At 52.6% G+C, this 27,195-nt stretch overlaps 1 protein-coding gene across 1 annotated transcript in view; it reads left to right on the top strand.

Moving 5' to 3' along the window:
- NPLOC4 (NPL4 homolog, ubiquitin recognition factor) overlaps nt 1–26,711 on the top strand; it is a gene marked incomplete at its 5' end in the record, with an annotated part of 45,919 nt that extends 19,208 nt beyond the window's left edge. Inside the window, 8 exons of the mRNA XM_019661942.1 lie at nt 331–402; nt 794–920; nt 4,817–4,977; nt 15,637–15,708; nt 18,503–18,598; nt 19,672–19,788; nt 21,395–21,497; nt 24,507–26,711. Of these exons, the coding sequence (XP_019517487.1) occupies nt 331–402; nt 794–920; nt 4,817–4,977; nt 15,637–15,708; nt 18,503–18,598; nt 19,672–19,788; nt 21,395–21,497; nt 24,507–24,664 (906 nt within the window). The remainder of the gene's footprint in view (nt 1–330; nt 403–793; nt 921–4,816; nt 4,978–15,636; nt 15,709–18,502; nt 18,599–19,671; nt 19,789–21,394; nt 21,498–24,506) is intronic.
- Between the last annotated feature and the right edge of the window lie 484 nt (nt 26,712–27,195).

The raw sequence follows: 27,195 nt of genomic DNA, 5'->3' as shown, positions 1-27,195 counted from the left end.
TCCAGCATTCTGTTCACTGTGTCGGCCCCGGGCGGGCCCGCCCCTGGCACAGTGCTGGGCATGGCCTTCCCCCCCGGCCAGTCGGTGAACTTCGCTCGTTTGCCCTCCTCTCCAACCCGGCATCACCACAGGGTGGTCAGTTGCCCCTGAGCAGCCTCTGGAAGCTCTGGTGTGGCCTGGTAGCTTAGCTGAGGGGCCGACTCACCTAGAAGGAGAGAGCTGGCTCTCAGGAGTCTCTCACTGAGAACAGTGTTCTTCAGCTTCTCTGGGCAGAAAACATTCATCACCCGGTTCAGGAGGAGACTCAGGACAATTTCCTTTGTTGTGCAGGTCGGCTGGATATTCACAGACCTCGTCTCGGAAGACACCCGGAAGGGGACAGTCCGATACAGTCGGAATAAGGTGAGGTGGGCGGGAGTGCTCGCCGAGCCTGCACCACGCCTCCAGTGAGCCCTGGCTCATGCGCTCAGGGGCTCTGCACAGCTCATTCTGGCTTTGAGACCAAAGTATTTTCAGCACAGTGTTCCTGACACAGTAAGGCTGGGTCTGGGGTTCTGCCTCATAGAGCAGAGCCCACCCGACCTTGTACACCAGGCCAGCCGTGGGGCTGCTTGCCCAGTGCTTCTGGCCTTATAGTGGCTTTGCATGAGGGTTGCAGCGGCTGGAATTACAGGTATTTTCATCGTAGTTCCTGACGTGTTGTAGTTTACTCCTTTGTATCGTCTAAAGAAGGAACAGAATCATGTTTTGACATGATGCTGTAAAACGTGATATGCTGGTTCTCTTTCCTTAGGACACCTATTTCCTGAGTGCAGAAGAATGTATCACTGCAGGAGACTTCCAGAATAAGCATCCCAACATATGTCGGCTCTCTCCAGACGGACACTTTGGATCCAAGTTTGTCACTGCAGTGGCTACAGGTATAAACGCGGACAGTTACGTTGTAAGCACTACTACTTGTTAGTATATTTTGTTCCTCTTTAACTTCTCATCCTTCACTTAGTTACAGTAGATTTTCTTACTGGGCCTGTGCGTTATAGATTCCCCCTTTTGGTTTGTGGTTAAAACCCTGAACATATCAGCATCACTCACAAAACTGCTAGAATCAGGTTCTCCGTTCACTCTCCTCTAGTCCAGTCTCTCGTCCTACGTCCAAGTTGACTGGGTTCTGGATCTGAGCTCGGGGCTGCCTTTGCCCCTTCCAGTAACCAAAGATGGCTGTGGCTGTCTGGGAGGAAAGAGATTCACTGCTTCTGATACACGTTTATTTTTGACATCATGAATGGGAGTGTCATTTTAAGGAACCATTTTCATAAAGCTTTTTTGAAAGTGACGTGTATGTGTGATGTTATGTATATTACATTAGGTCTTGTGGACATCGTAAATATATAATAAGATATTGTGGTCTGTAAAAAAGTGCCACCAAATCTTTCATAACATATTTGAAACTTGGAGAGCCCACTCATAAAAACTGTTTGGTCAGTTTTTTAAAGTAAACACTGACGTTGGTCTGTACCCCCACAGGGACAGTCATTCAATTCGTTCTTGGTAACCATTCTTCCCCTAGTTCTGTAGAAAGAAGCTCCCCCTAGTCTAACAAACACCAGTTCACAAACAGCCCGCTGCCTGGGGAACCACGAAGAAAAACATCCTCACACCGCCTGGATTTTTAAGATCCATTGGCTTAAGACCCATTTTGATTGACAGGCGCCTTCTTTTTGAAATACGTGCTTTGCTGAAGCGGGGGCAAGGACAGCATCCTTCACACGTTAGTGTGAATCAGTTGAGTCAGATTTATTTTTCTGAATTGTTGGTCAGGTGCTAAGGGAGTGGATGGGCCTTTTGATGAGGATTAAAGGGAACAGTAATTCTACAGCATGAGTCCTTCCGTGAGGGCAGAGGGCAGACTGGGCGGGGCCAGTCAGGATGGGGACCTGAAGGGCAGCAGGACAACAGGTGAGACTGGATGCCACGGAGGGGAGTAGAGAACAGATAAGTTTTACATAAAATACAATTTTCCCTCATCTCAGGTCATCATAAACGGGGGTCTTTGTGTCCATGAGTGTGCAAGGGAGGGACATTCAAGGTCATGTGGGATGTGGAACAGTTGTTTGTTGTGGGGCACTCTCCTGAGCTCAGCAGGACATCTGCCGCCTTTGACTCCAGCCCGCCAAACCTCCCTGCCACCTGTGAGCAGCCAGACGTCACCCTCACAGGGTTCCAGAACTGCCCCTCGTGAGAAACGCTGTTTTAGGCTCCTGGGTAGCCTGACCCTTTAATTACTGTTTCTGTCGGGAATTACTCGATGGGCCAAAAGGACTGGCACGTGTTTGGAACTGTAAACAGTCTAACTTGGGGCCACCGGGACCTTCAGTCACAAGGCACACTTCTTGTGGGGAGTTTGGAAATTGCCATGGAATTTTTGCCTTTGAAAGTGACATTTCACAGAAAGGTTTTAGAACTGACACAGTAAGTATCTTATACAGAAAGGTTGAAATCCTTCCATGTCTGTGCGGAGTTGTTTTGGCAATGTTGTGAGATGCTCACGTATAACTCTCTTTCCCTGGGGGCAGCCGGCAGAAAGGTGTTGTCCAAAACCCCATAGAGCTTCTTACTCCAAAGGAATGTGCTGTCTGTCTGGCAGTGGTTCTTAACCTGATGGCACCCTGTACACCTGCCTGAAATGCATCTTCCTGAGGCCCTGATGGCTGGAAGGGAGCAGGTCTGTGTGTGTCTGGCTGTCTCCCGGGAGTCTGACCGTTGCATCACAGGGTCCGTGGTGCTTCGGCAGGTATAGTGCTCTCAGCTGTCCCCAAGCTGCTGCTGAAGCTGCACGGGGGTCGGGGGCAGAGGCCTTGTGTCCACAGATCCCTCTATGCCGGGCACTTCTCTTGCCTGAGACTGTTGGAGTGATGGTTGTGTGTGGGGCTTGCTCATGAGCCTGGAGAATCTCACGGAAAGAAAACGCATCACAGGGCCTGAGCTTGAACCCCTGCCATGACACCAGCGTCCGTCTTTGTCAGCTGGCACACCCAGTTCTCTGGGCTGTGAAAGGTCCTTTCTGAGGCTGCACCTTACATTAGTAGCAGCTGAGTTCTTCCTGTCACAACCTCTTTCCATCCCACGTGTGGATTTCCTGGCAGACTCATTTGGAAGGGGTTGAGTAAGCCATCAGGCCTCCCTTGGCATCTCAGCCAGGGTTCAGTTTCTGAGGAGGTAAAAGCAGCTCATCGGGCATGGTTTCCTGCGACTCCCGGGCAGAGGCCTTGCAGCTCCTGGTGCTGAGTCTGCCTTTGGGGACCACCCACAAGCACCACGTTGGCTGTTTCAAGCAGCCATCAGATTCACAAATGGCGCTTTCCATTTTTCTCTGGTTCTCAAAGGTCAGATGTTTCTTTCTCTAACAAGCTATCACACTTTAATGATTAATGTAAAAACTGGTGCCAGTTACAGTGCCCAAAGCAAAGCAGTAATCCAGTGCGCACGTGAGGGCGGCTCCACCACTCCCTGTGCCCCTTGGAACCCACACCTGCTCACTCATGCTGCAGGACTCGTCTGAGCACAGCAGGGGGCAGTGCCCAGGCTTTGCCACCTGCCCTCAGGTAAGGGAGGGCCAGGCAGAGGTGCAGGACTTGGTTGGACTTAGAATCTGGGAGCCGGCTGCTGTCGGCCTTTGGTGGTTCAGTTTGGTGGTGCAGTTGAGCAGACAGCAGGCCTGGGCCCCAGGTCCCCTCAGGCTGGCTCTGTCCCCATCCTTTACTTTTTCTGATTGCTTGGCCGTCAGGTCTGGTTTTTGGTAAATGTTTCAAAGACAGACAGACAAAATTTCTGTTCCCTGATCAGTAACTTCATTCTGTTTTTGTCAAAGAATCTAAAACAGAGATAGTCAGGGTTTTTAAAATTTTCCAAAGCCTTAACAGATCATGGATGTTAGAGTTGTCCGAGTGTAGCTGGATTCTGGAAGCGCACGTCTGTGGCGGTGGAAGTTAGCTGTGGGCACGGTCTCATCTTACCTCCCCCAGAGGCTCAGGGCCCGCCTTTCACAGCGGGCCGTCCTCCTTTCAGCTTGTCTCAGCCAGCTTCCTGCTCAGCGTCACATGACCAGATCCTTTCCACTCAGCAGCTTTTGGCACTTACCCTGGTCCTTACCGTGACATGTTGGCAGTTTTTATGAAGTGAGTGTTGAGAGGGACGTAAGAGTGAAAGGTGTGGAGGGTGGCACACAGTGCAGTGCAGGCAGTGACCTGGGCTGGGGCCATGCTGCCCGCGGCTCTGGTGGTGCCCGCAGCTCCTGCATGGGGAACTCTGCAGCTTTCTCTCAGGCGGACACTACTGTGCGAGCGATGCAAACACTGGCGTCGTCCCTGCCGCCAACGGCTCTGTCTTGCTCTTCTCCCTTTTCCTCCCTCCCACGCCTCTCCCTGCCTCCAGATACGTCTACTCACACACGCCTACTGGCTCGCAGGGTTCTGTCTGGCCTTCCTGAAAACCAAGCGCCCAAGTCCTGGGTGACACTGGGCTGAGTTTGTGCGGATGTTGGAGAATGTTGACCAGTTTTGAGTTTTGTTTCCTGATTCGGCGAGTATGTATCCCTTGGTGGGACCTGTTTGAGGAGCTGTAGTGGTGCCTCCATGCCTGTGTTCAAGGCCTCCTGCTCAAGCCGCTTGTGTAATTGCCATCCAGCATTTTTGAATTCTTCCCCACGACAGCCTCCTAAGAGTTGGTGTGCTCTGTGGGCCCGAGGGGAAGGGCAGCAGATACAGACTTGTTCTGAATGTCCTTTGGTGGATTCTCACTGAAGGCATGTTTCTTACAGGTGGTCCCGACAACCAGGTCCACTTTGAAGGGTACCAGGTATCCAATCAGTGCATGGCGCTGGTCCGTGACGAGTGCCTGCTGCCGTGCAAGGATGCCCCCGAGCTCGGCTACGCCAAGGAGTCCAGCAGCGAGCAGTACGTGCCTGATGTGTTTTATAAGGTAAAAATGCAACGGTGGGAAGGTGTTGAGTAGCTGGAGAACGGTGTGGACACTGGACGCCTAGGACCTGACTGGCTGTCGGTCCGCCGTGGTTGTTTAGCTCCCAGCTTGTGGATGAGGGATTCCACAGCACTCCCAGGCTTGTTGTCATTAGACTGCTGTGATGTTAGTGCTTCCAGCCAGAAGCGGAAATAGTGTCCAGCCAGAAGCGGAAATAGTGTACAGGGCCCGGTACGTAGAACACCACACCAGACCGTCGCAGCACACACACAGCTTCAGCTTCTAAAAACGAGAAGATGGTATATGCCAGAGCCTCCCCAGGGGTAAAGAGTGGAGCTGTAGGGGCAGGATCTAGGCACTCCTGAGCGGTACAGAAGTTTCAGCTAAAATTGAGACAAACAGTTGTCCATCCTTAAGTCTGTTTCTTGTGACAGCTATAAAAACTCTTTTTATTGACAGTTCTCGGGGTTGGACACGTAGGTGTTGGGTGCTTCCCGGCAGGACCAGAGACACTGCCGGTCTCACCGCAGCTCGGGACATGTTCCCAGTCATAACTGGGCACCTGGCCCCACCTGCCGCCCGGAGGGCTCCTTGATATCACACCACAGGCAGCTTCTGTATGTCGGAAAGTAGTTTGTCTGCATTTTTGAAGGACCTTTTCTAGGTTGACAGGTTTGCTCCACTGTCGCCTGACTCAGTGTTTCTAGCTGGAAGTCTGCTGTCACCATCATGTGTCCCTCTGTCCAGACTGTGACCTTTTCCCACGGGCTGACCCGTCCTCTCTGATCACTGGGTTTTAGCACTTCGGTCACAAGTGCCTGGTGGCTTTACTCATGTATCCTGTGTTTGGGCTTTGGTGAGCTTCTTGGGCCTGTGGTTTGATGGTGGTGTTTTGGGGCCGTCGTGTTCATTTTCTCTGGAGGCCAGAACCAATGGCTGCATACGAAGCGGCTGTAAAACAACGCTCGTGTCTCGCCTCACACTCTGTGCTCAGGGGTCTGGGCAGAGCTCGGCTGCGTTCTCACTCTGGGCCGTCCAGGCTGCTGTCGTGAGTCAGCTGGAGCTTGATTCCATGAGGCGTGGGATGTACTGGCAGCGTTTAGCTTCTTGGCGCCTGGCCCCCTGGCAGCTCCTGGAATGGCAGTTTGCTGCTGCTCCCCTCAGCCTCGCAGGAGTGCCTGTCTTGCTGGCTGCTGCTGCCAGCAGAGCCTTGAAAAGGCCTCTGTTCTTTGTGTTGGCCCACCCAAGTGACCCCGATTTTAAGGCTGGTTGATTAGTAGTGACCTCGATTACAGCTGAACAGTCCCCTTTGCCTGTTAAGGGACCGTAGTCATGGGCATGGTTTTTCATCACGTTCCCAGTCCTGGGGAGTAAGGCGGGAAATACCTCAGGGCTGCTTTTAGAATTCTGCGTAGGATAGCCACCCAACCAAATGTTCCTAGTAGTGGCTTTCTGGCACGGGCAGGGCCTGAATTCTCAGCCTCACGTGCAGCCAGGGTTGAAAAGAGCCCTAGGCAGGAGAGAGCTTTTAGTCTCCAGGTCACTGATCACTCTTCCGGGTTTCGCTGGTTGCCTGTTCTGTTTCCAGGCCCCTTCCGCCTGAGGACATGAGACAAACGGCCCCAGTGCTCAGCCCTCCAGGCAGCTCAGCAGAATGGTGTCTGGTGGGAATCTGGCTCAGCCCAGCCCCACCTTCGCGGGCATCCTGCAGCGTCTGTGAGTCAGCGGAGAGCAGGCCTTCCGTCCTGCATCAGCGGACGCCCTGGCCGGCTGCGTGCTCGTCTCTGGACAGTCCCCACCCAGGAGTTTAGTCCACTTAGTCCTCGTTCATCTTTGTTGCTTCCACAGCTCTCTAATTCATTTTAAAATGTTTTTATAATTTTTTTCCCCTTGTTTGTGGGAGCGGTGACCTGCCATGACCTGTCGTATCCCATTAGGAAGGGGAAATCCAAGTATCTTTTCAACATTTTTGCCCACAGCTGAAATCCTTTGTTGTTCCTGACCATGTTTCTGTTCTGGGGTCTTCCTTGCAGTCCTTTATAGCTGAGAAGGAGCTTGCTTCGATCCTGATAAAAGGCTCTAGCTGGCCTGTAGGCACACAGTAGGACCCCCAGGGATTGTCATGGCTGGCTTCCAACATGGCTGCCTGCTTTCTAGGGTCTTTATAGGTGTTTCTTATATCCTCACAGCAGCCACAGGGTGAGGTTTCATTGTGATTGCTGTCATTGTCATCCTTCCTGTTTTCCAGTTGAGGAAATAGAGGCTTGCAGAGGGTCACATAGCTGGTGATGGGGAGAGGGTGACAGAGAGGGATGGGTAGGGGCAGGTCTGAGACTTTGAGGAGCCCTCATGGCGCTGTAAACACTTAAAATCATAACATTCAGTTTGAATGTTTTAGTTGCCTAGTGAATGGAAAATTCTAGAATGGATAAAAACCTTGTTTGGTGAACCTAATGCCCTGCATGAAACCTGCCCCAAAGATTTCCCTCTTAACTGTCTCTACTGACTAATCATGATTCATTCTAAAATTGTTTTTGTTGTGAAATAGCCTACATGTAAAAGTCCATAAAACACGTAAACAAAAGTAGTAAACATGCGCTTGTCTTTATCCGTGAGAAGCAGAACACGACCCGCACCACAGGAGCCCCTAGGAGCCCTCCCTGAGCTGTTCGTCATCCCTGCTCATCTGACTATTTTTACCAGATATGTCCTCGTATGCCTTTTTTCAAACTGCATTTAAATGAGATGCCCTTGCTTTTCTTCGGGAGCCCTGACTGTTCTTGGCCCTTTACTCCACGTACATTTTATTTTAAGATTTTATTGAGGAATTGTTGAAGGGAAACAGCGTTGGGGAATCGGGGAAGGGGAACAAACAAGTTGCTGTCCTTTTGTTCTTCAGTCTAGTTGTGGAGGACGTCGCTTCACTGGCCCATGTTGGTATTATCATTGCACTCTTCCCTGGTGAGGCAGTCGCTTGCCGGCTATTGGACGGCCACTTATGGTGGCTCTTGGCAGCTCATGCTGGCTGCCGACCGCTCATGGTGGCTCATGAAAGCTCATACCAGCTCCCGGCCAGCCCCACTGCAGCTTTACTGCAGCCTACCTACGCTGTCGCCAGTGACTCATGGCAGCCCAGCTCCATGTCGAGCTGTTGTTCACCATCTTAGCTGTAGAAGGCGCAGCGTCACTGGCCCTCATGTGGGATCTGAACCGGGGCCCTGCTGCTCAGAGCTGGCATCCCAAACCAACTCTTTTTTTTTTTAAAGATTTTTTTGGGGAATTGGGGGAAGAGGAATAGGCAAGTTGCTATCCTTTTGTTCTTCAGTCTAGTTGTGGAGGACGTTGCTTCACTGGCCCAAGTTGCACCATCATTGCGCTCTTCCCGGGCGAGGCAGATCAGTCGCCGGCTTCTGGACGGCCGCTCACGCTGGCTTCTGGCTACACATGGTAGCCCATGGCAATCCACCTGCCGTCACTGTTGACTCACGGCAGCCTAGCTCCAGGTTGAGCTGTTGTTCAGCATCTTAGCTGTAGAGGGCAGTGCCACTAGCCCTCATATGTGGAATCCGAACTGGGGCCCTCTGGCATCCCAAGCCAACTCTTAACCAACATGCCACTCAGCCGGCCCCTCTACATACATTTTAGAGTTGCCATGCAGGCTGCACCCAAACAGACAGGTCTCCTTAGGGTTTCTTTGACCCCATTTCTGTGCAGGTCCCCCTCCGAATGTGGAGTACTGCGCTGTGTTGTGTCCTTTAATGACTTTCACATGAAGGTCTGGCCCATCATTATTAGATTGCTCCTCCATGTTACAGGTATCATGTCTTTATTTATTTTTATTATTTTGTTTTTTTAAAGATTTTATTGGGGAATTGGGGGAGAGGAACAATATTGGGGAATCGGGGAAGGGGAACAGACAAGTTGCTGTCCTTTTGTTCTTCAGTCTAGTTGTAGAGGACATTACTTCACTGGCCCATGTTGGTATTATCATTGCGCTCTTCCTGGGTGAGGCAGATCGGTTGCTGGCCCCTGGATATCGGCTCACGATGGCTCTTGGCAGCTCATGCCGCCTGTAAGCCACTCACGCCAGCTGCCAGCTACTCACGATAGCTTACGGCAGCCCACTGCAGCCTCACTGCAGCCTACGCTGTCGCTGGCGACTCAAGGCAGCCCAGCTCCAGGTCGAGCTGTTGTTCACCATCTTAGCTGTAGAGGGCAGTGTCACTGGCCTGCATGTGGGATCCGAACCGGGGCCCTGCTGCTCAGAGCTGGCGTCCCAAGCCAGCTCTTAACCAACGTGCCACTCGGCTGGCCCGGTATCATGTCTTTAAAATTATGTTTTCAAACTGTTGCTGTTTGAAACTGGTACGCTTGTGTTTGGAGCAACTGTGCTATTGGTTACTTGTTCCTCTAATTTATATATATATACACACACACACACATTCACATACACACACGCTGACATTCACACACATACACAACCTCTCTCTCTCTCTCTCTCTCTCTCTCTCACTCTCACTCACACTCACACACTCTTTTGGGTTTTGTACACAGACAAGCATCTTACCCAGAAGTGACAGTTCTGCTTATTCTTTTCATTCATCCTGGCCCCTCGTGCTGGCCAGGCTTTCAGAACAGTGTCCAGTGTCCAGCATTTTTGTCCTGTTTTTAAGCATAATGGAAATGCTTTCACGATTTCATCATTAGCTAGGAGTTTGCTGTGGGCTTTTCGAGTTTTTTATTTAATTTATTTTTTTAAGCTGAGCCATCCTGCTACCTGTTGGCAGCTCAGCAGCTGCTCAGCTCGGGCTGGGAATCGAACCGCTGTTGCTCAGAGCTCAAACACTTGAGCAAGCTCTTAACCAACTGATCCACTCGGCCGGCCCTTGAGTTTTTTTGTATTACCCTTTTTCAGGTTTGAAATTGGCATTTTATTTCTGTCTTGTGAGTTTCTTGCACTTGGCCATGGGAGCCGTGTTACTTCCTTGATCATGCGTCATTTTCATACATTGCTGATTTGCCTTAGTGAGAGCAGCCAGACTTGCACCCAGGGCTCTCTGTAGCCCTGGAGGATTGGACACACTTCTCATGTTGCAGAAAAGTGCTAGTTTGAGCAAAGACATGTGAAAGCAAACATTGAAGTAACCCTGCAAGTCCCCCTGGGAGTGTTGGGAGTCAGATTTAAAATGTACCTGTGAGCAGGACCCACCGTGGTCTTTGTCTCAGGCTGCTCGGTGTGGCCTTATATGTGGTAACAAATTGGAAGCAATCTGAAAGTGTAGTAACGGGTGTTAAATTATAACACATCTACATGTAGGATGTTACTGATCACTACAGGCTTGTGTTTAAAAATTATCTCAAGATACGGGCTAAAACTCATGATGTAAAATTGAAGGTATACCTGTATGTACATTTTTGTGTTGTAAAGACATGTGTAGCTGTGCATGTGTGTGCATGTGTCTGTGTGTGCGTCCACACACAGGACAGGAGGGAAACTTGGAGGCCCATCGGAGGACCCGTCTGTCTGGGATGCACTGTTCAGCCAGGGAGACACAGCCCAGAAGCACGTCCTGCAGGTGGGGGGGGCTGTATGCGGACCCTGACATTGGAGGCCTGTGTGTGACTTTGCCTGAGGCATTCAGCACTCACACGGGCTCCCTGGGGCAATTGGGGAGGGACGTGTGGTCTTTCCCCTGCACACCACGGGCGCGCCCCTTTATGACTTAAGACGAGTCACCCGTTTCTTGTACCATGCTTCACCCCTGCAGAAGGACATATTAACAGTAATCACTAGGGCCGGCCGAGTTGCTCGTTGGTTAAGAGCTGGTTTGGGACGCCTGCTCTGAGTAGCAGGGCCTGGGTTCGGATCCTACATAGCTGGGCTGCCATGGGGCAATGGCCAGCTGGGAGGTCGGTGGGGGGGAGTGGGGACAGGGACGTCTGCAAGTTCAGTTGCTCACCGGAAGCCAAGTTATCTGCTGAGAGTGAGGCAGGAGGTGGAGTGCTGGCGAAGCGAGCATCTCGGCAGGAGGCAAGGGATGGCAGGGGACAGGCAGCAGGACCGCAAAGTTGGGGTCACGATCAGAGTCTCGTGTGCATCAGGAGTGCAGGTAGTCCAAAAATTAATGTACAGAACATTTTATTAATATGAAATCAAGTTTGCATTTATAATGGATTAATGAGACATTAGGCCTGCCTTCACCTGTCCTTCCAGCCCCACCCTGTGCACGCAGGATGTATGCAAGCTGCTAATGGCATCACCACTGGGCCTGCAGCCTCTTCTCTGGTCCAGACTTTAATCAGGGGCCAGGTGTTCCGCCCAGGTCCTGGGCCTCCCGCGGTGAGCAGGTCACACATTGCCCCTCCTCCCGGGCTGTCTGGGTGACTGTTGAGGTGTCCTGGTGTGGTGTGGTAGATGCTCCAGGACCTGAAGAGTGTGAGACGTAGCCAGGTGGGTGGGAGCCCATCCAGGGGCTACAGTCCAGAGGCTCGGTCTGGCTGACGGGTGCTTGTGATGGGTGTGGTGGGCAGGAGGAAGCCAAAAGGAGAGATGGAAGGTGGTTGTGGGACATTCCTGCTGGGGGTGTGAAGACTGGTCAGGAGGCACAGGCGTCAGATGCCCGTGGCCGACCCAGGAGAGGGCAGCAGGAGAGAGATGTGAGGTGGGTCTGAAGTCGAGGGTGAAATGCAGCAGCAGGAAAGGGCTGAAAACCAAGTCGGTGAGAAGGCTGATGCCCTAATCCAGGTGACATGTGTCCATCCCCTGTGGCATTTAGGGATGGAGAGGGTGTGCTGGAGCGAGTCCCAGAGGCCTTGCAGGGCTGCAGGGAGGAGCCCAGATGGGTCCAGGTCTGTGGTTCGGGTGGGGGTGTATACTGAGACCGAGCTGCCAGTGTGTGGGGTGGGGGTTCAGTTGCTGACATTAGGGGTTTGCTGTCAAGCTGTTAAGAGGTGTGGACCGAGAATGCTGTTTTCAAGGTCATCTGCACAGAAAGCCCAAATTAAAGCCCTGGAAGTAGATGAGAGAAGCTGAGATTGTTCCAAGGACAAAGAGGGTGTTGAGCAGACCTGGGGAACCTGCTCTTAGGGGGCTGGCCCAGCCAGGGGTCGGAGGGTGGATTCCTGGCTTGAGGGGCCGGTGTGGTGCCAGTGTTGCGAGGTCAGGAAGAGGTGACAGGAGCTGCAGCGGCGCGCCTGGAGTTGCTGGCTGTGGAGGGACTGGCTGTTCCAGGGCTCCCTTCCGGCTAGGTCATCATATCTGTTACCACCAGTCCCTCAGCCACACACACGTGGGTCTGTCCTAGCGTCTGGCGCTTACCCATCGTGCTCTGTGGGCCATCCGTAGCTCATTCTGCAAGTTTCTAAACCACCGGGACAAATTCCCAGAACTGGCATCATTTTGTCAATGGATGACATATATTTAAAGGGTTTTATGAGTTCTCCCAATTTCTCTCTAAGAAGATTGGGTAGTTTACTCTGGAAAGCTGTAGGCAGACCAGCCCTGCCCTGGGCCCTCCCGCCCAGGCACCCCACTCTGGAAGTCTTCCCTCAGTGGGGTCTCCTGTGTGTATCGGCGTTTTCTCTGAATCTCCTACGTGTGCTTAGGTAATTGAGAGATGGTTCATCATTTCTGCGTTCATATGTGAGGTCTTTTCTATGCTAACGCTTTGTCATGTTGCAAACATGGGCCAGGTCATCATTTTCTGAATGCTTTTCATACAAAAAACCCAAATATTTTCTAATTTCAAAGATACAGCATTCCTTTGTCATCATACTTAGGAAGCAATTCTTTATCCTAAAGGTATATGTTTACCTACACTTTCTTACAGTGCTTTTATGATTTAATTTTACACTGAGATCCATAGTCCATTTACCCATTATATCCTTATTTATTACAGCTCCACAGTACACTTTTGTATTTGTTAGGGCAAGACCCTGCACTATTCAACTTCTTGAAAGAAATGTTTTCATCACAGGGATTATGAATTGTTATTGCATTATTCAGGAAAATTTATCAATCAATCAAGAAATTGCCAATAAGAAAAAAGATTCTGAACAACACAAGGACGTGATACCCAGTCTGGAGAAAGGACTTTGTGGTACCTGCCACCTGAGCTTGGTGGTCACTCTTTCCCTTGAGTGGGACGTGCGTCTTGCTGGGCGAGGTCTGCTGTCAGCGTGGGGGCCTGCGGCAGGGGCGTGGTTGGGAGGTACTGAGATCCTGTGTTCTGATGTGGATGGGTTGGTCTCTCACCCCCCACGTCCTCCACCCCCGGCTGGTAGAGCTCTGGCGCCTCACTTATTTTCTCACCTTCAGCAGCCTCAGCACGTCTTGGGCAGCCAGTGGTTGTGTGCTTGTGGCGGTGAGCCTGGAGCAGACGCCATGACGTCTCAGAAATAAATGCCAGCGGCTGATGGTTTGCACCTAATAGGGACTCCGTGGGTCTCATCAGCTTGACTGTTCCCTAAAGGGTGATGCTTCACGAAACTGTTGTGAGTTTTTCTTGCTCTGTCCTGTGAAGTTACAGATCAAGCTGCTTGTGTTACTTGTTACCCTTCTCTTCAGTTCTTTAAAGAGAAAAGCAATAGATTCAGGATTTCATCTGCTTTTCCAAAGCAAGGTGCTGCCACCAACCCATGGAGTTTGCTGCTGTTGTAGCACCGGGGCCACGTTCCTTCGTGCTCACAAAGACGGAGGCCCTGGGTTTCTTCCTGGTGGCACCATGCTGGTGCCGCTGTTTGCAGAAGTGGCCCTTAGCAGGTAGTGAGGCAGTGAGTGGAGGTAAAGCCACTGACACTGGCAACTGCCAGACTTAGATTACCGTGTCTTCCTCCAAGCGTATTCCTGCTGGCATTTGCTGATGCCCATAAAAAGTGATTGCCTGTTAAAGTGGTGGATAGGGTTGGGGTCGGCCGGCCAAACCACTGGGGTAAAGGCATGGGCAGCGATAGAAGTTACCTGTTTGCCCCAGAAGAAAGGGGGTGCAACATCTTAATCTTTTTGGTGAGCAGCAAGGCACAGTTGGGTAGTTAAATTTGAAAGAGAATAGCAAGACACAGAAAAAGAGAGAGGTGCATTTAGCAAAAAAAATCCCTGGAGGGGAAGACGAAAGGAGCAGATGCTAGAGAAATGTCTCTGCCTCTTAGAGCTTAATTAGGTTCGAGGATGAATTCCAGACGGGCTAGTGATGTGTGAGTTGTTGCAGGTTATTTCTTGTAAGGGCAAGGGTGTATATTTGGAAATGGTGATTTCATTTGATTGGGTTCAATTCTTGCTTCCTACCATGTCTCTTCCATTGAGAAACTGCTACTTCCAGGGCCCTGGGACCCACTCAGCGGCTCACATCTCGGGCTGCCCCTGTCAAAGCTGGGAGAGCTCCCAAAGCTGGATCCAACCAACCTGGCTGCTGCAGAAACAAGCACAGGGCACACCTGTCCATGGAGGGACCAACGACTCCTACCCAGACGGAGTGGAGAGTCGTTCCCGCATCACAGGAAGGCAGGCAGACAGAGCTTATGTTGCCAGGAAGGCGCCCTGTGTAGATAGCGGGTTAGATGGGTTTTCTGCGGGGGCAAAAGGACAAGTCCTTGTTGGCAGTTGTGTGGGTGGTAAACTGAGATGTATTGCAGCTAGAAATGTTCATTTCTGAACAAAAGGAACACAACCAGATGGGGTCTCTGGGCTTCCCTTGAGGGCAGCGGACCAGGTCTCCCTCAGGAGTAGCCTGTGAAGCTTGTCTGAAAGATGGCATGGGGCTCTGGGCTGCCCGGGAAGGTGTGGAGAGCCGGGGGTGGCTTTGCATTGCCCTGCTCACCTCAGGGACATCTGCTTGGCACCCATTCGGATATGAGAGCTTAATAAACATAAACTTTTATGTAAGGCCCTGTAATGGGAAATTATGGATGTATAATTTATATACGACTCAATGAATGATATATATAATGTTAAGTGATGATTTAGATAGAAAATATGACCCCCTCTTACAGAATCTTTAATGAAAAGCATCAGTTTTTATGAATTTATTCCTAGAGCTCTGTTTGAACGCAGCATGTTTGACATAAATCAGATCTAATTGTCATTTTATGATTAATGAACATATGCTGGCCATTTTTCCCCATAATTAAACTTTATGTTCCGTGCATCTGACAAAGCAAAGCAAGTTTAGACTTTGACAGGTGGGTGGTGGGGCTTTTCCATGTCTGTGTGTTTGTGTGTGTGCACTCATTTGTGTGCATATTTTTTTAGTAATGTACAAGTATTAAGTTTCCGTAAAGTCGGGTTCTCTGAGGTGTGAGCTCATTAAGAATTAGTATTCAGACCTGTGATTGAGCCAGCTTGCAGAGGCAGAGAGGGCACAGATGGAGCCTGAGGCGGCAGGAGCCAGGCTGGAGTGCGAGTGGGGGTGGCAAGGCTGGAAGGCGCTCCCCGTGGGGACTCCCCGTCCGCCAAGAGCACGGCTGCTTTCTCGTGTTATGGCCATCGTGAAGAGCTCCAGGAAATGATGGAAGGAGGATTCACTGGAAAGAGGCACATTTTCCTTTCTGCTTTTCATATACTTCACCAAGAATTGTAGTAATTTAAAAGGTGAGACAAACATGTGGAAGGAAAAATGTGTCACTGGTCAGCACGCCTTCACTTACCTTTGTTTCCCCTTTCAGGACACAGACAAGTTTGGCAACGAGATCACCCAGCTGGCCCGCCCCCTGCCCGTGGAGTATCTGATCATAGATGTAAGTGCGTGTCGTCTCCTCCTGGGCTCACGGTGGGCGAGTTAGAGGTCAGGACTGGGGGTGGTCACTGCACGAGGCTGGCAGCATCCTGGACAGTCTCCCCCCTGGTAGCGCAGGACAGGCCGCCAGGGGTGCTGGGCCCATTAAGCTCCTGGCATCCCTGGAAAAGCTTACAATTTTAGGGTCTTTTTCTTTCAGTTTTGTTTTTTTCCTTAAAAACAACTTAGGGGTTAACTTCTCCCAAACTAAAGTGCAACGAAGGATCACTGACCAAGCCGAGCAGCCTCTGGAGGTCAGAGACCCAGCGTGGCTTCATGGGTGGCATGTGTGGGTGCTGCCCTGGTCACAGCTCACAGGGGGCCACTGTGCCTGAGTCGGCCCCAGGCAACACAGCTGTGACTATTCTTACATGAGTGGTCGTGTGGATTCCTGGGTGGAGCTCTAGGAGCCAAGAAGGCCCAGGACTCCAATGCACCTGCTCAGAGTCTCAGCTCTGGCTGCACGCTCTGGTCATGGAGCAGTGGCTGCAGACCACGGCTGTGAGCGTTGCAGGACGGAAGTCCGTCACGTCTGCAGCAGTCAGTGCTCTGTCCGAGGTGACGGGAGCAGCTCGTTTCCTAGCTGCTGCCCGCCAGCATCTGTGTGGCTGCGTGTGGACTTGGGGGAGGCGTGTGATGCAGGCTGTAAAAGACGATTGCGCTGGGGGCAGCAGGTCCCTGGGAGCCGAGCACTGGCGCTCCATCCATTAATAGCTCCCGAGATCATATTTCTTACCTGGGCCATAAAGGCATCTGTTTTAGGCTACCTGGGGTATAATTAAGATGAAAACAGATTGATGGAGCACATTCTTAGGCAGCGTCGGCATGATTTCAGGCCAGCTTTCTGAGGGCTTCTCTCCCAGTGGCTGCTCCACCCCTCTTCTTTTATAAAGGAGCTAAGTTTTTGCCTTAGTGCAGGGCTTGGCAGACTGTGGCTCACAAGCCACATGCGGCTCTTTGGGTACGTACATGTGGCTCTAAAGTAAAATTAAAAATGAAAATAAACTCTCATAGTTTCATTTATAATATTACTTTAAATTTTTCTTACTTGTAAAAATATATTTATGGCTCTCAAATAATTTTAAATTGTTGTGAGGGACAGGCTTGGCTCTTCCAGGGGTCGGCAAACCTTTGAGACGGAACGTCTCCAGAGAGCCGCGTGTGGCTCGCGAGCCGCAGTTTGCTGACCCCTGCCCTAGTGCATTGTTTCAGTGATTTGGGTTGATGAAGGAACATTCCCCCTGTGTGATGCTGAAGGTCTCTGTTCTTGGTGAAGAAGTTGGAGCAGTCCCTTGATGGCGTGTGCCCAGACAAGTGTGCTCAGCTCCTCATCTAGCCCCAGGCCCACCACCTGACCAGAGCAGGTAGGGAGAGGGGTTAAGCACAGCTCAGGGGCTCAGTCCCTGTGTCCCCTTCCCCAGGCGCCTTGGATGGGTACTGAGCACTCCAAGGGGCAATCACGTGTCTAACAAACACTCCTCTTAACCCCACATTTAGTTACTAGTGGGTGTTCCGCTGTGCTGGCCCATGGCCGTATCTGCCTTCCCAGAGGGAGGGCCCAAGCCGTCCACAGGCCTTGGTCTCAACAGCGTGGACTCTGCTGACTTTGGAGTCATGACCGCAGCTAAGCTGAGCCTGTGTGTACCGGCCACTCTGAGGGCTTCGCCTCTGTGGGCATTTAATCCTCATGGCAGCCTTAGGGTGTGGGAATGAACAAAGTGAGGCAGGGGGTCCTGGCTGACAGGGCCACGCAGCTGGGACAGGCCGTGTCCCTCAAGTCCACAGCCTCCTCCACGAGGCCACTTGGTCTGGTCCATGAGAGGGCGTGGGGCTCGGCTTGGCCTTAGTGCTGGTGCAGTCACAGCGTGTCGCTGCCTCTGCCAAGCTGAAAAACAGACAGGACAACATTTTCATTCTTTAGAAATAGTCCCAAAGGAACCAGCGTGGCTGCCTAAACCTTTTGCTGCTAGTGTCGTCTTGCAGAGGAAAAGCTGCGTCAGCCAAAAGGTGGATGACAGCTCCCACTTGGGGCTCTTGTGGGAGGGACTCTGCCAGGAGCAGTGAGAAGCCACCTGTCGATTCTCGCACATTTACACTGTTCCTGTGGTTTCTGGTGATGATATGTTAGATGTAACGTGCCCCCGGTCGTCGCAAAAGCGTGTCTGAGCCAATGAAGGGCTTAGGCTCCCTTCAGACACCAGTTCTCGGTCCCAGTGTCCCCAGGGGAGAGTGGGAGCTGTGCCCTGCAGCCCAGAGGCCCTGGTCCTTCCTGCCTGCTCACACCCTGGCCCCACGGAGCAGTGCCCTGAACTCAGAAGCGCTGCGGCTCTCAGAACCATCGGGCTGACTCTGCATGTGCCCTTCAGACCATGGTGGGAGCAGCCAGCTCCCGAAAGGCCTCCGTGCTGTCCCCATGGTCACCCGTGAGTTCATACATGGCCGCAGAGAGCAGCTGTGTGGCAGGCTTATCACATGGGAGCTGTGCCTCGGGCAGTCCCAGGTGGGCTTGAGTGGTACATCATGGAGCCGGTCTGCTGTCCTCAGGCTGCCCACATGTGGCATGATCTTAGGAATTATTAAAAATGATTCCTTAGTTTGCTTCCCAGAGTCAATGCCTAAATTTTCATTCAGGTGGTTCTAAGGGTTAAATTAGGGCTCTGTTTGCTGTAACTTGGGGCTGGGGCTGGGGGACACTTGAGGGCTGCCCTGTTTACAGTATAATTAATTTGTCATGGGTTTGTCTTTTTATTCATTAGATCACAACAACTTTCCCCAAGGACCCAGTTTATACTTTTTCTATTTCGCAAAATCCATTTCCTATTGAAAACCGGGATGTGTTGGGTGAGACACAGGTAAGCTCTTTATCTCTAGAAATATAATTTAAGTAACTCTTGCTTGTTTATGTAGTGCTAGCATTGCTTTTCCGAAGTACCCAGCTTTCAGATGCCCTGATTCATTCTGTGGCAGAGCCCAGCTGGCCCTTTTTCCCTGACACTGTCCATCACTGATCCCTCCCTGAGCTAGGTGACAGGTGACCACCAAGGCACATCCCCGCCAGTCAGGCCTACGGCTTGGCCAGGAGGACCATTCTTAGTTGACTTGTTTTTCTCCCCAAAATTTGTCACTTAGTGTCCTCTTACAACAACTTCTTGTTGTTGATGCACGTTGTCTCTTTATGGAGCTGTCTCACTCCACTGTTGGCCCCGGCCCTGCCTGCTCACCCGCTGTGTTTCTCAGGCAGCATGCGAGCGTGGGGCCTCTCGTGCCTGGCCACCCTGGCTTTCCTGCTCGTGCAGTGGCCTCCGCTCTCCCCTGCAGAGCAGGGCAGATCAGAACTGCTGTGACTGCACTGTGGGGGCCACGTAGATGGTCTGATTGGGTAAAAGGCGTTGCAGAAAATGGCTTCATTAAAGAATGTCTGTAAAGAGATTTTCTTTTGAGGCGGTGGTTTGTTTACAAAACCTCTGACACTTTGGTCTCCTCACCGCCCATCTGCCTGGAGACTCGGGGTGCTTATAGAGGTGCAGAGCCACTTATTGGGGCGGCAACCATGAGTCTCCTGTTTATAGTCCTTGTTACATAGTGCGCCTGCACCCCCCCACACACACACACACACACAACTCCTCCCCAGTGTCTTCCTTGGGTCAACAAGGCACCTAGGCGGGAAGGGACAGTCCCTGAGTGCACATGTCTCACAGCTGGATCACCTTCCTGGGAGAAGAAGGCCGCAGCTTATTCCTCAGCTGCGTGTTCCTCTGTCCCTTGGTCCCCATCAGTGGCTGTAGAAAAAGAGGTAGAGAGACGTCCATCAGCCTTAAATGTATTCAGTTATGTCTTGAGAGGAGAAAGGCTTTCCTCTGGGTCTGGCACTAGGGACTGTGATGGAATGCCGTGTTTATTCCCTTTCCTCCCATCCCTTCACTAGGACTTCCATAGTTTGGCCACCTATTTGTCCCAGAATACCTCGTCCGTGTTCTTGGATACCATCTCGGATTTCCACCTCCTGCTGTTTTTGGTCACCAATGAGGTCATGCCTCTGCAGGTACGGACCAGCGCGTGCCTGCTAAGCACCTACCTGGCTTTGGTGGTCCCCAGGTGGGGTTTGGCTATAAAGAGGTGTTTCCTTTCCTCACCAACCAGAGACTTGGGTCGAAGTCCCCGCCTTACGTGCTGTGGGCCGTAGCTTTTCACAAGGGGCTTATTGATAGAAAGATGATTTTTTTTCACAGTTAGCACTTGCATGAAAACACTTACGTGTCCGCTTTCTGTGACGGAGGCTGGCCTCCTTCGTTTGTTACAACCATGTGGGAAGCAGAGATGGTTGAGGTCTGTGTTCCTTGGCACGGAGCATCAGAGACCCAACCAAAACTCCAGGCCTGACAGCTTCAGAACCGCAGCCCTGCTTCCTACTGACGTCCCCTCTCCCACCTCAGCTTCTATTGCCTTGGCCAGCAGCCAGGCCCTGCGTGCACAGCTGCACAGCCGGCACTTTAAGACACCCTGTCGCGGGACAAGAGGGTGAGTGGGCCAGACGGCAGCTGCTTTCTGAGCAGGGGGGCAGTCGGCCGCTGGGCAGCAGATCCAGCCGGGAGGCCCTTTGCATGTGCTGTGTCGTGGGCGTCCTTTCTTTGGCCTTTTTCTGCCTGAGACACCCAGAAACACCAGAAAGGAATGGTTTCTTTCTGAGATACTGATATCCCTGACTCAACACCTTCCCCCAAAGGTGACAGAACAAGATGGGGAGGCCCCGCCTCCCCTCTGCTGTTCCCCATCAGGTGGCCTGTAGCTTTTCTTGTATTCTGCTGGCTTTATCTTGTGTCTTTATTTTGTCCAAAATCTACCCTTTTCTGATACTTCACACCAGGCACCCTGAGACTTGCCCCGGTTTTGCCTTCCCTGTTAAGCCCTGAGAGCTGCACCTCCAGTCCCAGGTTCAGCCGCTGCCCGTGTAGTTGGCCAGATGTGAAAGGTGGGGCTCGACAGCAGGGCCCCCTCGCCAGCCAGCAGGTCCTGGTTTGCAGTCCCCTATCAGAAATCATTTTCTGTAGGTACTGAGGGCCCCCTGAGGCTTATAAACCTCTCATTATGTATTCTCTTCATTTTGCCCCCTGAGGCCTAGGCTATAGAGTGTGCTTTTAAATATGTGATTGAAAAGAGAAAGCTGGAGGGAGAAGGGTGGACTGATGACCATGGGCTCCTGTCCCTTCACCTAAGTCCCCAGGAGAAGGGATGGGAGCTTCTGTTACCTACGTGACAGATGGCACAGCAGCCAACTTGGGGCCGTTTGGGCAGAATTTAATTCCTAGCTCAATGTAGCACTCGTATTTATAGACCAAAGTGTGTGGCATTTTGCATTTTATAAGGACAGACTGCCAGGTTTTCTCAGTTCCCTTTGAAGTTGCATTGTGATGTTAGGGAAGAAGAAACCTATAGCAAGAGTGTGTCTACCGAGGGCCGGCCGAGTGGCTCAGTTGGTTAAGAGCTCGCTCAAGAGTTTGAGCTCTGAGCAACAGCGGTTTGAGTCCCGGCCCGAGCTGAGCAGCCACTGAGCTGCCAACAGGTGGCAGGATGGCTCAGCTAAAAAAAAAAAAAAAGTGTGTCCACTGCAGGCAGAGTAAGTCGGAACCTTCTTATCTGGCTTCTCGCAGGACAGCATCAGCTTGCTGCTGGAGGCCGTGAGGACCAGAAATGAGGAGCTTGCGCAGACATGGAAGAAGTCGGAGCAGTGGGCCACCATCGAGCAGCTTTGCAGTAAGTGGCCTCCCCTTCCTCCGTTCCCAGGGTCACACCTGAGCCCAGGGTGCTGGTCACAGACCTACAGAGCTCCAGAGCTTCTCATTATGCTCTAGAAGCCTGACCCCAGATGTGTTCCGATGGGAGTCGTGGGCTGTTGGGCGAGCACAGATGGATCTGCCAGGGCATGTTGGGCGTTCACTACTGTGACACACGTGCTCCAGGGCCACAGATCGTTAGTACACAGCTCTGTGAGTTCTGACACATGTGCGCACTGGACACACTAATGTTCAAGCATCTTGGGAGCACTTGAAAAGTCACTATTTTAGATAAACAGACCACATTCACACACGTGCTGCGAGGACAGGAACCTTGTGGTGTTCTCAGGCTTTTCTTTCTCCTTTTTCCCACTAGTCCTCAGAGTTTTCTTGATTGAAAGGGGAGAAGAGTTCTAGAATAGAATGTGGGGTGCTGTGCCTCCAGGAGCCTGAGTGACCGCACCACCCGGATGAGAGAGGCTTGTGCGCTGTTGGGGGCAGCTGCTCCCAGCGCAGCCATCTCGTGCGTGTGAGCTGCTGCACCGTGCGGCCCGGCCCAGCCCGTCCAGCCGTGAAGCCAAAGGGCAGGCGCTGTGTCTTCTCTGTGGGCTTGAGAAGGACAGGCCCTTCAGGACAACTGAAAATGCATATATAAAGAAGCTTACACTGTCTTCTCAATCTAGTGGGTAGGCACCAGAGCCCAAATTAGCCCAGCAGAACCTCCGCAGGACCTGAGCCAAGTGGAGCCGACTGAGCGTCCTCACTCTCGCGATACTGAGACACCCAGGAGTTCTGTGGTTCCAGAGCCTTGGTTGTGTTGTGCTTCTTGTTAAGTTTTCTTTCCACACAGTTCTGAAGGCCAAGCCAGTGGTGTGGCCGCCCTGTGTGCCATGTGTTCTTGGTGTTCTGAACACTGCTCAGATGTTCTGGAAGAGACGGAGGACAAATTGTTCCCACCAAACTCCCTAAAATAGAGCCCTGCAGCCTTGTGTCCCTGGGTGGACAGTGGTGCTGCTGGCTAGTGGCCTCAGCACCTGGTGTAACTCCCACATAAGGGGCTCTCCGCACCCCGTGCTATTTGGGGATCCTTCACACAGAAACTGATTGCAGTAGCTTCCATGTACTGGAGCCCCCTCTCTTAACCCAGGAAGAGTCCCAAAAGGGACTGCACACAGGGAAGCGGACAAGCACAGGGCTCCCTGGGGGCCTGACGGGAGGGCGGGTCGGCCAGGAGGTCATCCAGGACACGCAGTGGCCCAGCTGGGGAAACGGAGACTAGGTCTGAAGAGGTTCCAGTCTGAGCAGTCAGCATGTTTTTGCCATCCCCATTAGACACTAACCTAAAGCTAGCGGCCCCATGGGAGCTGGGGTCCGCGGGCTGCACCCTGTGTGCTTAGACGGGGGGAGAGAAAACCCACTCCGTGTCTGGCGTCGGTGCCATGGCAGCAGGGAGACACAGCCTTGCTTGGAGAGCTCCTGGCGGTCGTGACTCACTTTGCTGCCAAGTGTGTTATGTGATTGTCAGATCCTATCAACAGGTATTCTACTCATGGAGCTGAAATCACTGTGCATGGCATTGGTGACAAATTAATGCTAGCACCACAATACATTGCAACGCCTAGGGGCACAGTTAGTGAAGCCATGCAAGAGCTCCCTGCTGAAAGCTAGCACTCTGCCAAAAGCAGAACTAAGTAAATGGGAAGAAATACCATCTTTCCGATTGAGCGACTCATATTATATAAGATGTCAGTTTTCCCCAAATTAGCACAATCCCAGTCACAATCCCCACAGGCTTTTTCTTTTTCGGAGTGGGGGTGGGGGGAGTTACATCATTTATCTGGGAGTGCAGAGGGCCTAGACCACCTTGAAAAAGAGCACACAGACCTTAACCTCCACAGCGTACGCCATGTACAGAAGTCAACTCAAGATGGGTCATAGATGTCGAGGTAAAAGTTACGACGACAGCAAGCTGACCATCTTGAGGACCTTGTGGTAGGACTGAGAAAAACACTGACTGTGAAAGATCAGCCAATAGAACTTGATCGAATTGAAACTTTGTGCTCATCACAAGACTCTTAAAATACAAAAAGTCAGGGCACAGACTGGGGGGAAGTGTCTGCAATACATGTATATGACATGGGACTGAAGTGCAGTCGTGTGCCACTTAACGACGGGATACTGAGAAATGCGTCATCATGCTGTTACATGACTGGCAGCTCAGGGGGTCTGTTGATGCAAGTGTCCCCACAAATGGGAATGCACTGCGATGTCATGCCAGCCATGACATCACTAGACCATAGAAAACTCCAGCTCCATTGTATATGGACCACCGTCATATGGGTGGGTCCATTGTTGACCAAAATGTTGTTACGTGGCACATGATTGTATAGAGAGCTCTGCATATTGATAATCAATAATTCAAAAGAAAGAGCATGAGTAAAAACTGGGCAAAAGATTTAGACATTTCACAAAAATATAGCAGTGGTTAACATTAGTTATCAAGGAAATGCAAATTAAATGAGATGCCATTGCCGTTCATTGGAGCGGCTAAAATGAAAGAATTGACTGCGGCCGGAACCTTGGCATACCTGGTGAGAGTGAGAATATGACAGGCCCACTCCTGGGTTTTTACCCAAGAGACATGAAAACATGCACACAAAGGTTCGTGCAGGACTATTCACGGTAGCTCAGGACTGGAAGTGACCCAGATGTTCATCATGAGGGGTGGGTGACCAGTGAGGGAGTTCACACAGAACTGCCTCAGCAAGGAGGGCGGGGGTGAGTGGGTGGCCCCTCCACGCTGGAGCTCTGCAGACAGCAGCTCTGTGGTGGGGTTCTGGAAGTACGCGGGGACGCTGGGTTCTCGAGCCACATCTGCTGGCACCCAGAACAGAGTCCACTTTCACTCTGACGAGCGTAACAGAGTCCCAAAGGGTGGAAGTTTTCCTGTGCAGAAGTGACGGACACTGGCTTCTCTCCCCACCCACAGGCACAGTCGGGGTACAGCTCCCAGGCCTCCACGAGTACGGCGCTGTCGGGGGCTCCTCTCACGCCGCCACGGCCGCCATGTGGGCCTGTCAACACTGCACCTTCATGAACCAGCCGGGCACCGGCCACTGCGAGATGTGCAGCCTCCCCAGGACCTAGGGCTTCCGGCCCCTGCTGGCAGGACTGGGCCCACCCCAGCCCTCTCTGACCAGGATCGTTGGGACCGTTCCCACGCCGGCAGCCCCAAAGGCAGGGCGGGGGTGGCTGCCCTGGAAGAGGGGCCAGGCTGGTGCTCTGCTGGCTGGAACCAGTCCCCCAGTGGGGCCCGGGCGGCCTCCTCTGGACGCCTCGGGTGCCAGCCCCCACTGCTGGGAGGACTGGCGCCTCTAACTTCACCTGGAATGGAGGGGCAGGAGCACCTGCTGCTGCCATCGGCTTTCTTTCTCCTTCCTTTGGATGCTTTTTGTTCTTGCTCCTCCCGTGGTTTTGGTTGGGGGCTCTTGCTGGCCTCTGTACCCTGATGCTCTGGGGCAGACCCTGCCTGCTGCGGCCACAGGCTCACTGGCCTCCCGTCTGCTTGATCCGCAGGTTAACTTGCTGCCTACCCTTCTTCCTGTCCCCACCTGACATCCAGGTGGGGGTTTAAAGTCGGAATTGGTTGTAATAACAGTTATCAGTAATTCCTGCCCGGAAGACTTTTATTTATTATTTTTTTAAGATGAAAACTGCATAAAAGGGGAGTGAGACTAGTTTCCACTTCCTTCCCTCTAGTGAGTCCCTGTGGGTGTGTGCAGGGTGGGTGAGTGTGGACGGGGACCCACAGTCACTTCTTGGAAGTAAACCTCAGTGCCTGAGACTTTTCTGCCAAGCTGTATAGCTGCGGCAGCTGCAGACGCGGGCCATCTGAGCAGGAGCGCAGCAGCGGCTCCTGCCAGGCAAACGGCCGATACCGCTGGCCAGGCCTGCACAGGGTGAGCTGGGTTGCCCAGGACCAGAAGCTCCGGTCGCCTTCGCCCCAGACACCGTTCTTTCCCATGGCCCAGCCCAGCCCCTGGTCTGTGGCACAGTGACGGAGCCATTGAGACCTGCCCAACTGAGGGAGTAGGGGCTTTTGGCCTGTTGTGAGGCCACTTGGGCCTGCTGTGGGGACATTGGAAAGTGGCCACTGTGCTGATGGTGTGAGGTCTGGGTGGTAGTCAGACCTTGCGCATGTGCTCTGGGCTCCCTGAATTTCCTCTGGCTGGGCTGTCGTCGGGCCCTTCCCTAGGGACTTGTGGGCACGCTGATGCCTCTTTGCCTTAACAAGAGCCGTGTCTCCAAGCTGCCCCGAACCCATGCGAGAGGCCGGCCCAGATAACAGAATGTGCTTGGGGACTTCATGTCTGCCCTGGGGTGGGGGCAGGCCTGTGCAGAGAGCACTGGGTGTTGGCTTCTGCCATGCATGGTCCACAGGCACAGACTGGTCTGCTCTCGGGGCCACGGCAGAACAGCTGGTCCAGAGGGCAGGAGGGCCAGAGCAGCCCGTCTGCAGCACAGCCCGCTACCCAGGACTGTCTGGCCGCACCCCTAGGAACACTGGCTGAGCTCGGCCTCTGTTTGGTCCCTGCAGTACGATGTGAGGCTGCAGGTGGGCCTTGTGCGTGGCCTTTGTTCCCCGGCGCCGCGGGGAGGCCAGAGGTGCCGCTTGCTCTGTCTTCACCCACCCAGCTAGTTCCTTTCAGCCAATATTCTCTCAAGTTCTGGCATCCGCACCGTTCGTTTGTTTCCTTCTGTCTTTTAGCTAAAGAAAAAGCGTGATTTCTCTGCTTCTGGTTCTGAGTCACTCTGTTCAGTAATGCACTTTATTTTATTGTCCAAAGAGTTGAGCTCAGCGAGGGGTTGGGAGCGCCCTGCCAACTGGCGGGTCTGGGCCCAGGCAGCTCAGCCTCACTCTGCGCAGGGGAAGGGCCCCCCGAGTTCCACCTGCCTCCTACCTGCCCTCGCGTGGACACGACCTCTCATGCCACCAGACGCCGTAGCCCAGCAAGGGGTGGCTGAGCGCACACCTGCCCTGGTGAACACAGTGGCTGCCTGGCCTCTATCATTCTGCTCCTGGTGCTCCCACTTCGGCTCTGCTGGGGGCTCATGGGTGTGCGTTGGCCGGGCTTGCGTGAGCGTTACCTGGACTCCAGCCCTGCAGTGCAACTAATAAAAGCACCTGAAGCGATGCCAGGCTCCCCATTTGTCGTTCTGGGCCCTGATGCCTCTCCTTGTACCCTCAGCTTTTTGTCTGCAGGGCGAGTTCGCATCTCCTTTGTGTCAGGTGACCACTTTATCCACACCTCACTGTGTCAGTGTCCTCTACTGACACGTTTGGACTATTGAAGGGCGACCCCCTCCCCCCAGAGTCCTCTGCCCTGAGCGTCCAGCGGGAGGTCTGGGTGGAAGAGGAGAGCTGGCCTCCCTAGGGTGCTCTTTCTGCGCCTTTCCTGCCTGTCAGCCATTTGGCTGCACCTGGGCCTCTGCATGCTGGGACACACGTGTGACCAGGCAGCAGGTGAAGGACGAGTGGGGAGCAAAGCCAGAGGTGACACACACACTCAGTACTGCTGTCCTCCAGACGACTCGCTGCTCCCTGAACAGGTGTACAAATATAATCAAGCACCTGCTGATGTCTGAGGGCCTTGTGGCGGGTGGACCCTCAGGTCCTG

The sequence above is a fragment of the Hipposideros armiger genome, unplaced genomic scaffold (assembly GCF_001890085.2).
Source record: "Hipposideros armiger isolate ML-2016 unplaced genomic scaffold, ASM189008v1 scaffold_362, whole genome shotgun sequence".
NCBI lineage: Eukaryota > Metazoa > Chordata > Mammalia > Chiroptera > Hipposideridae > Hipposideros > Hipposideros armiger.
The sequence above is the reverse complement of the archived record's forward strand: the minus strand, read 5'-3'. Positions and strand labels throughout refer to the sequence as shown.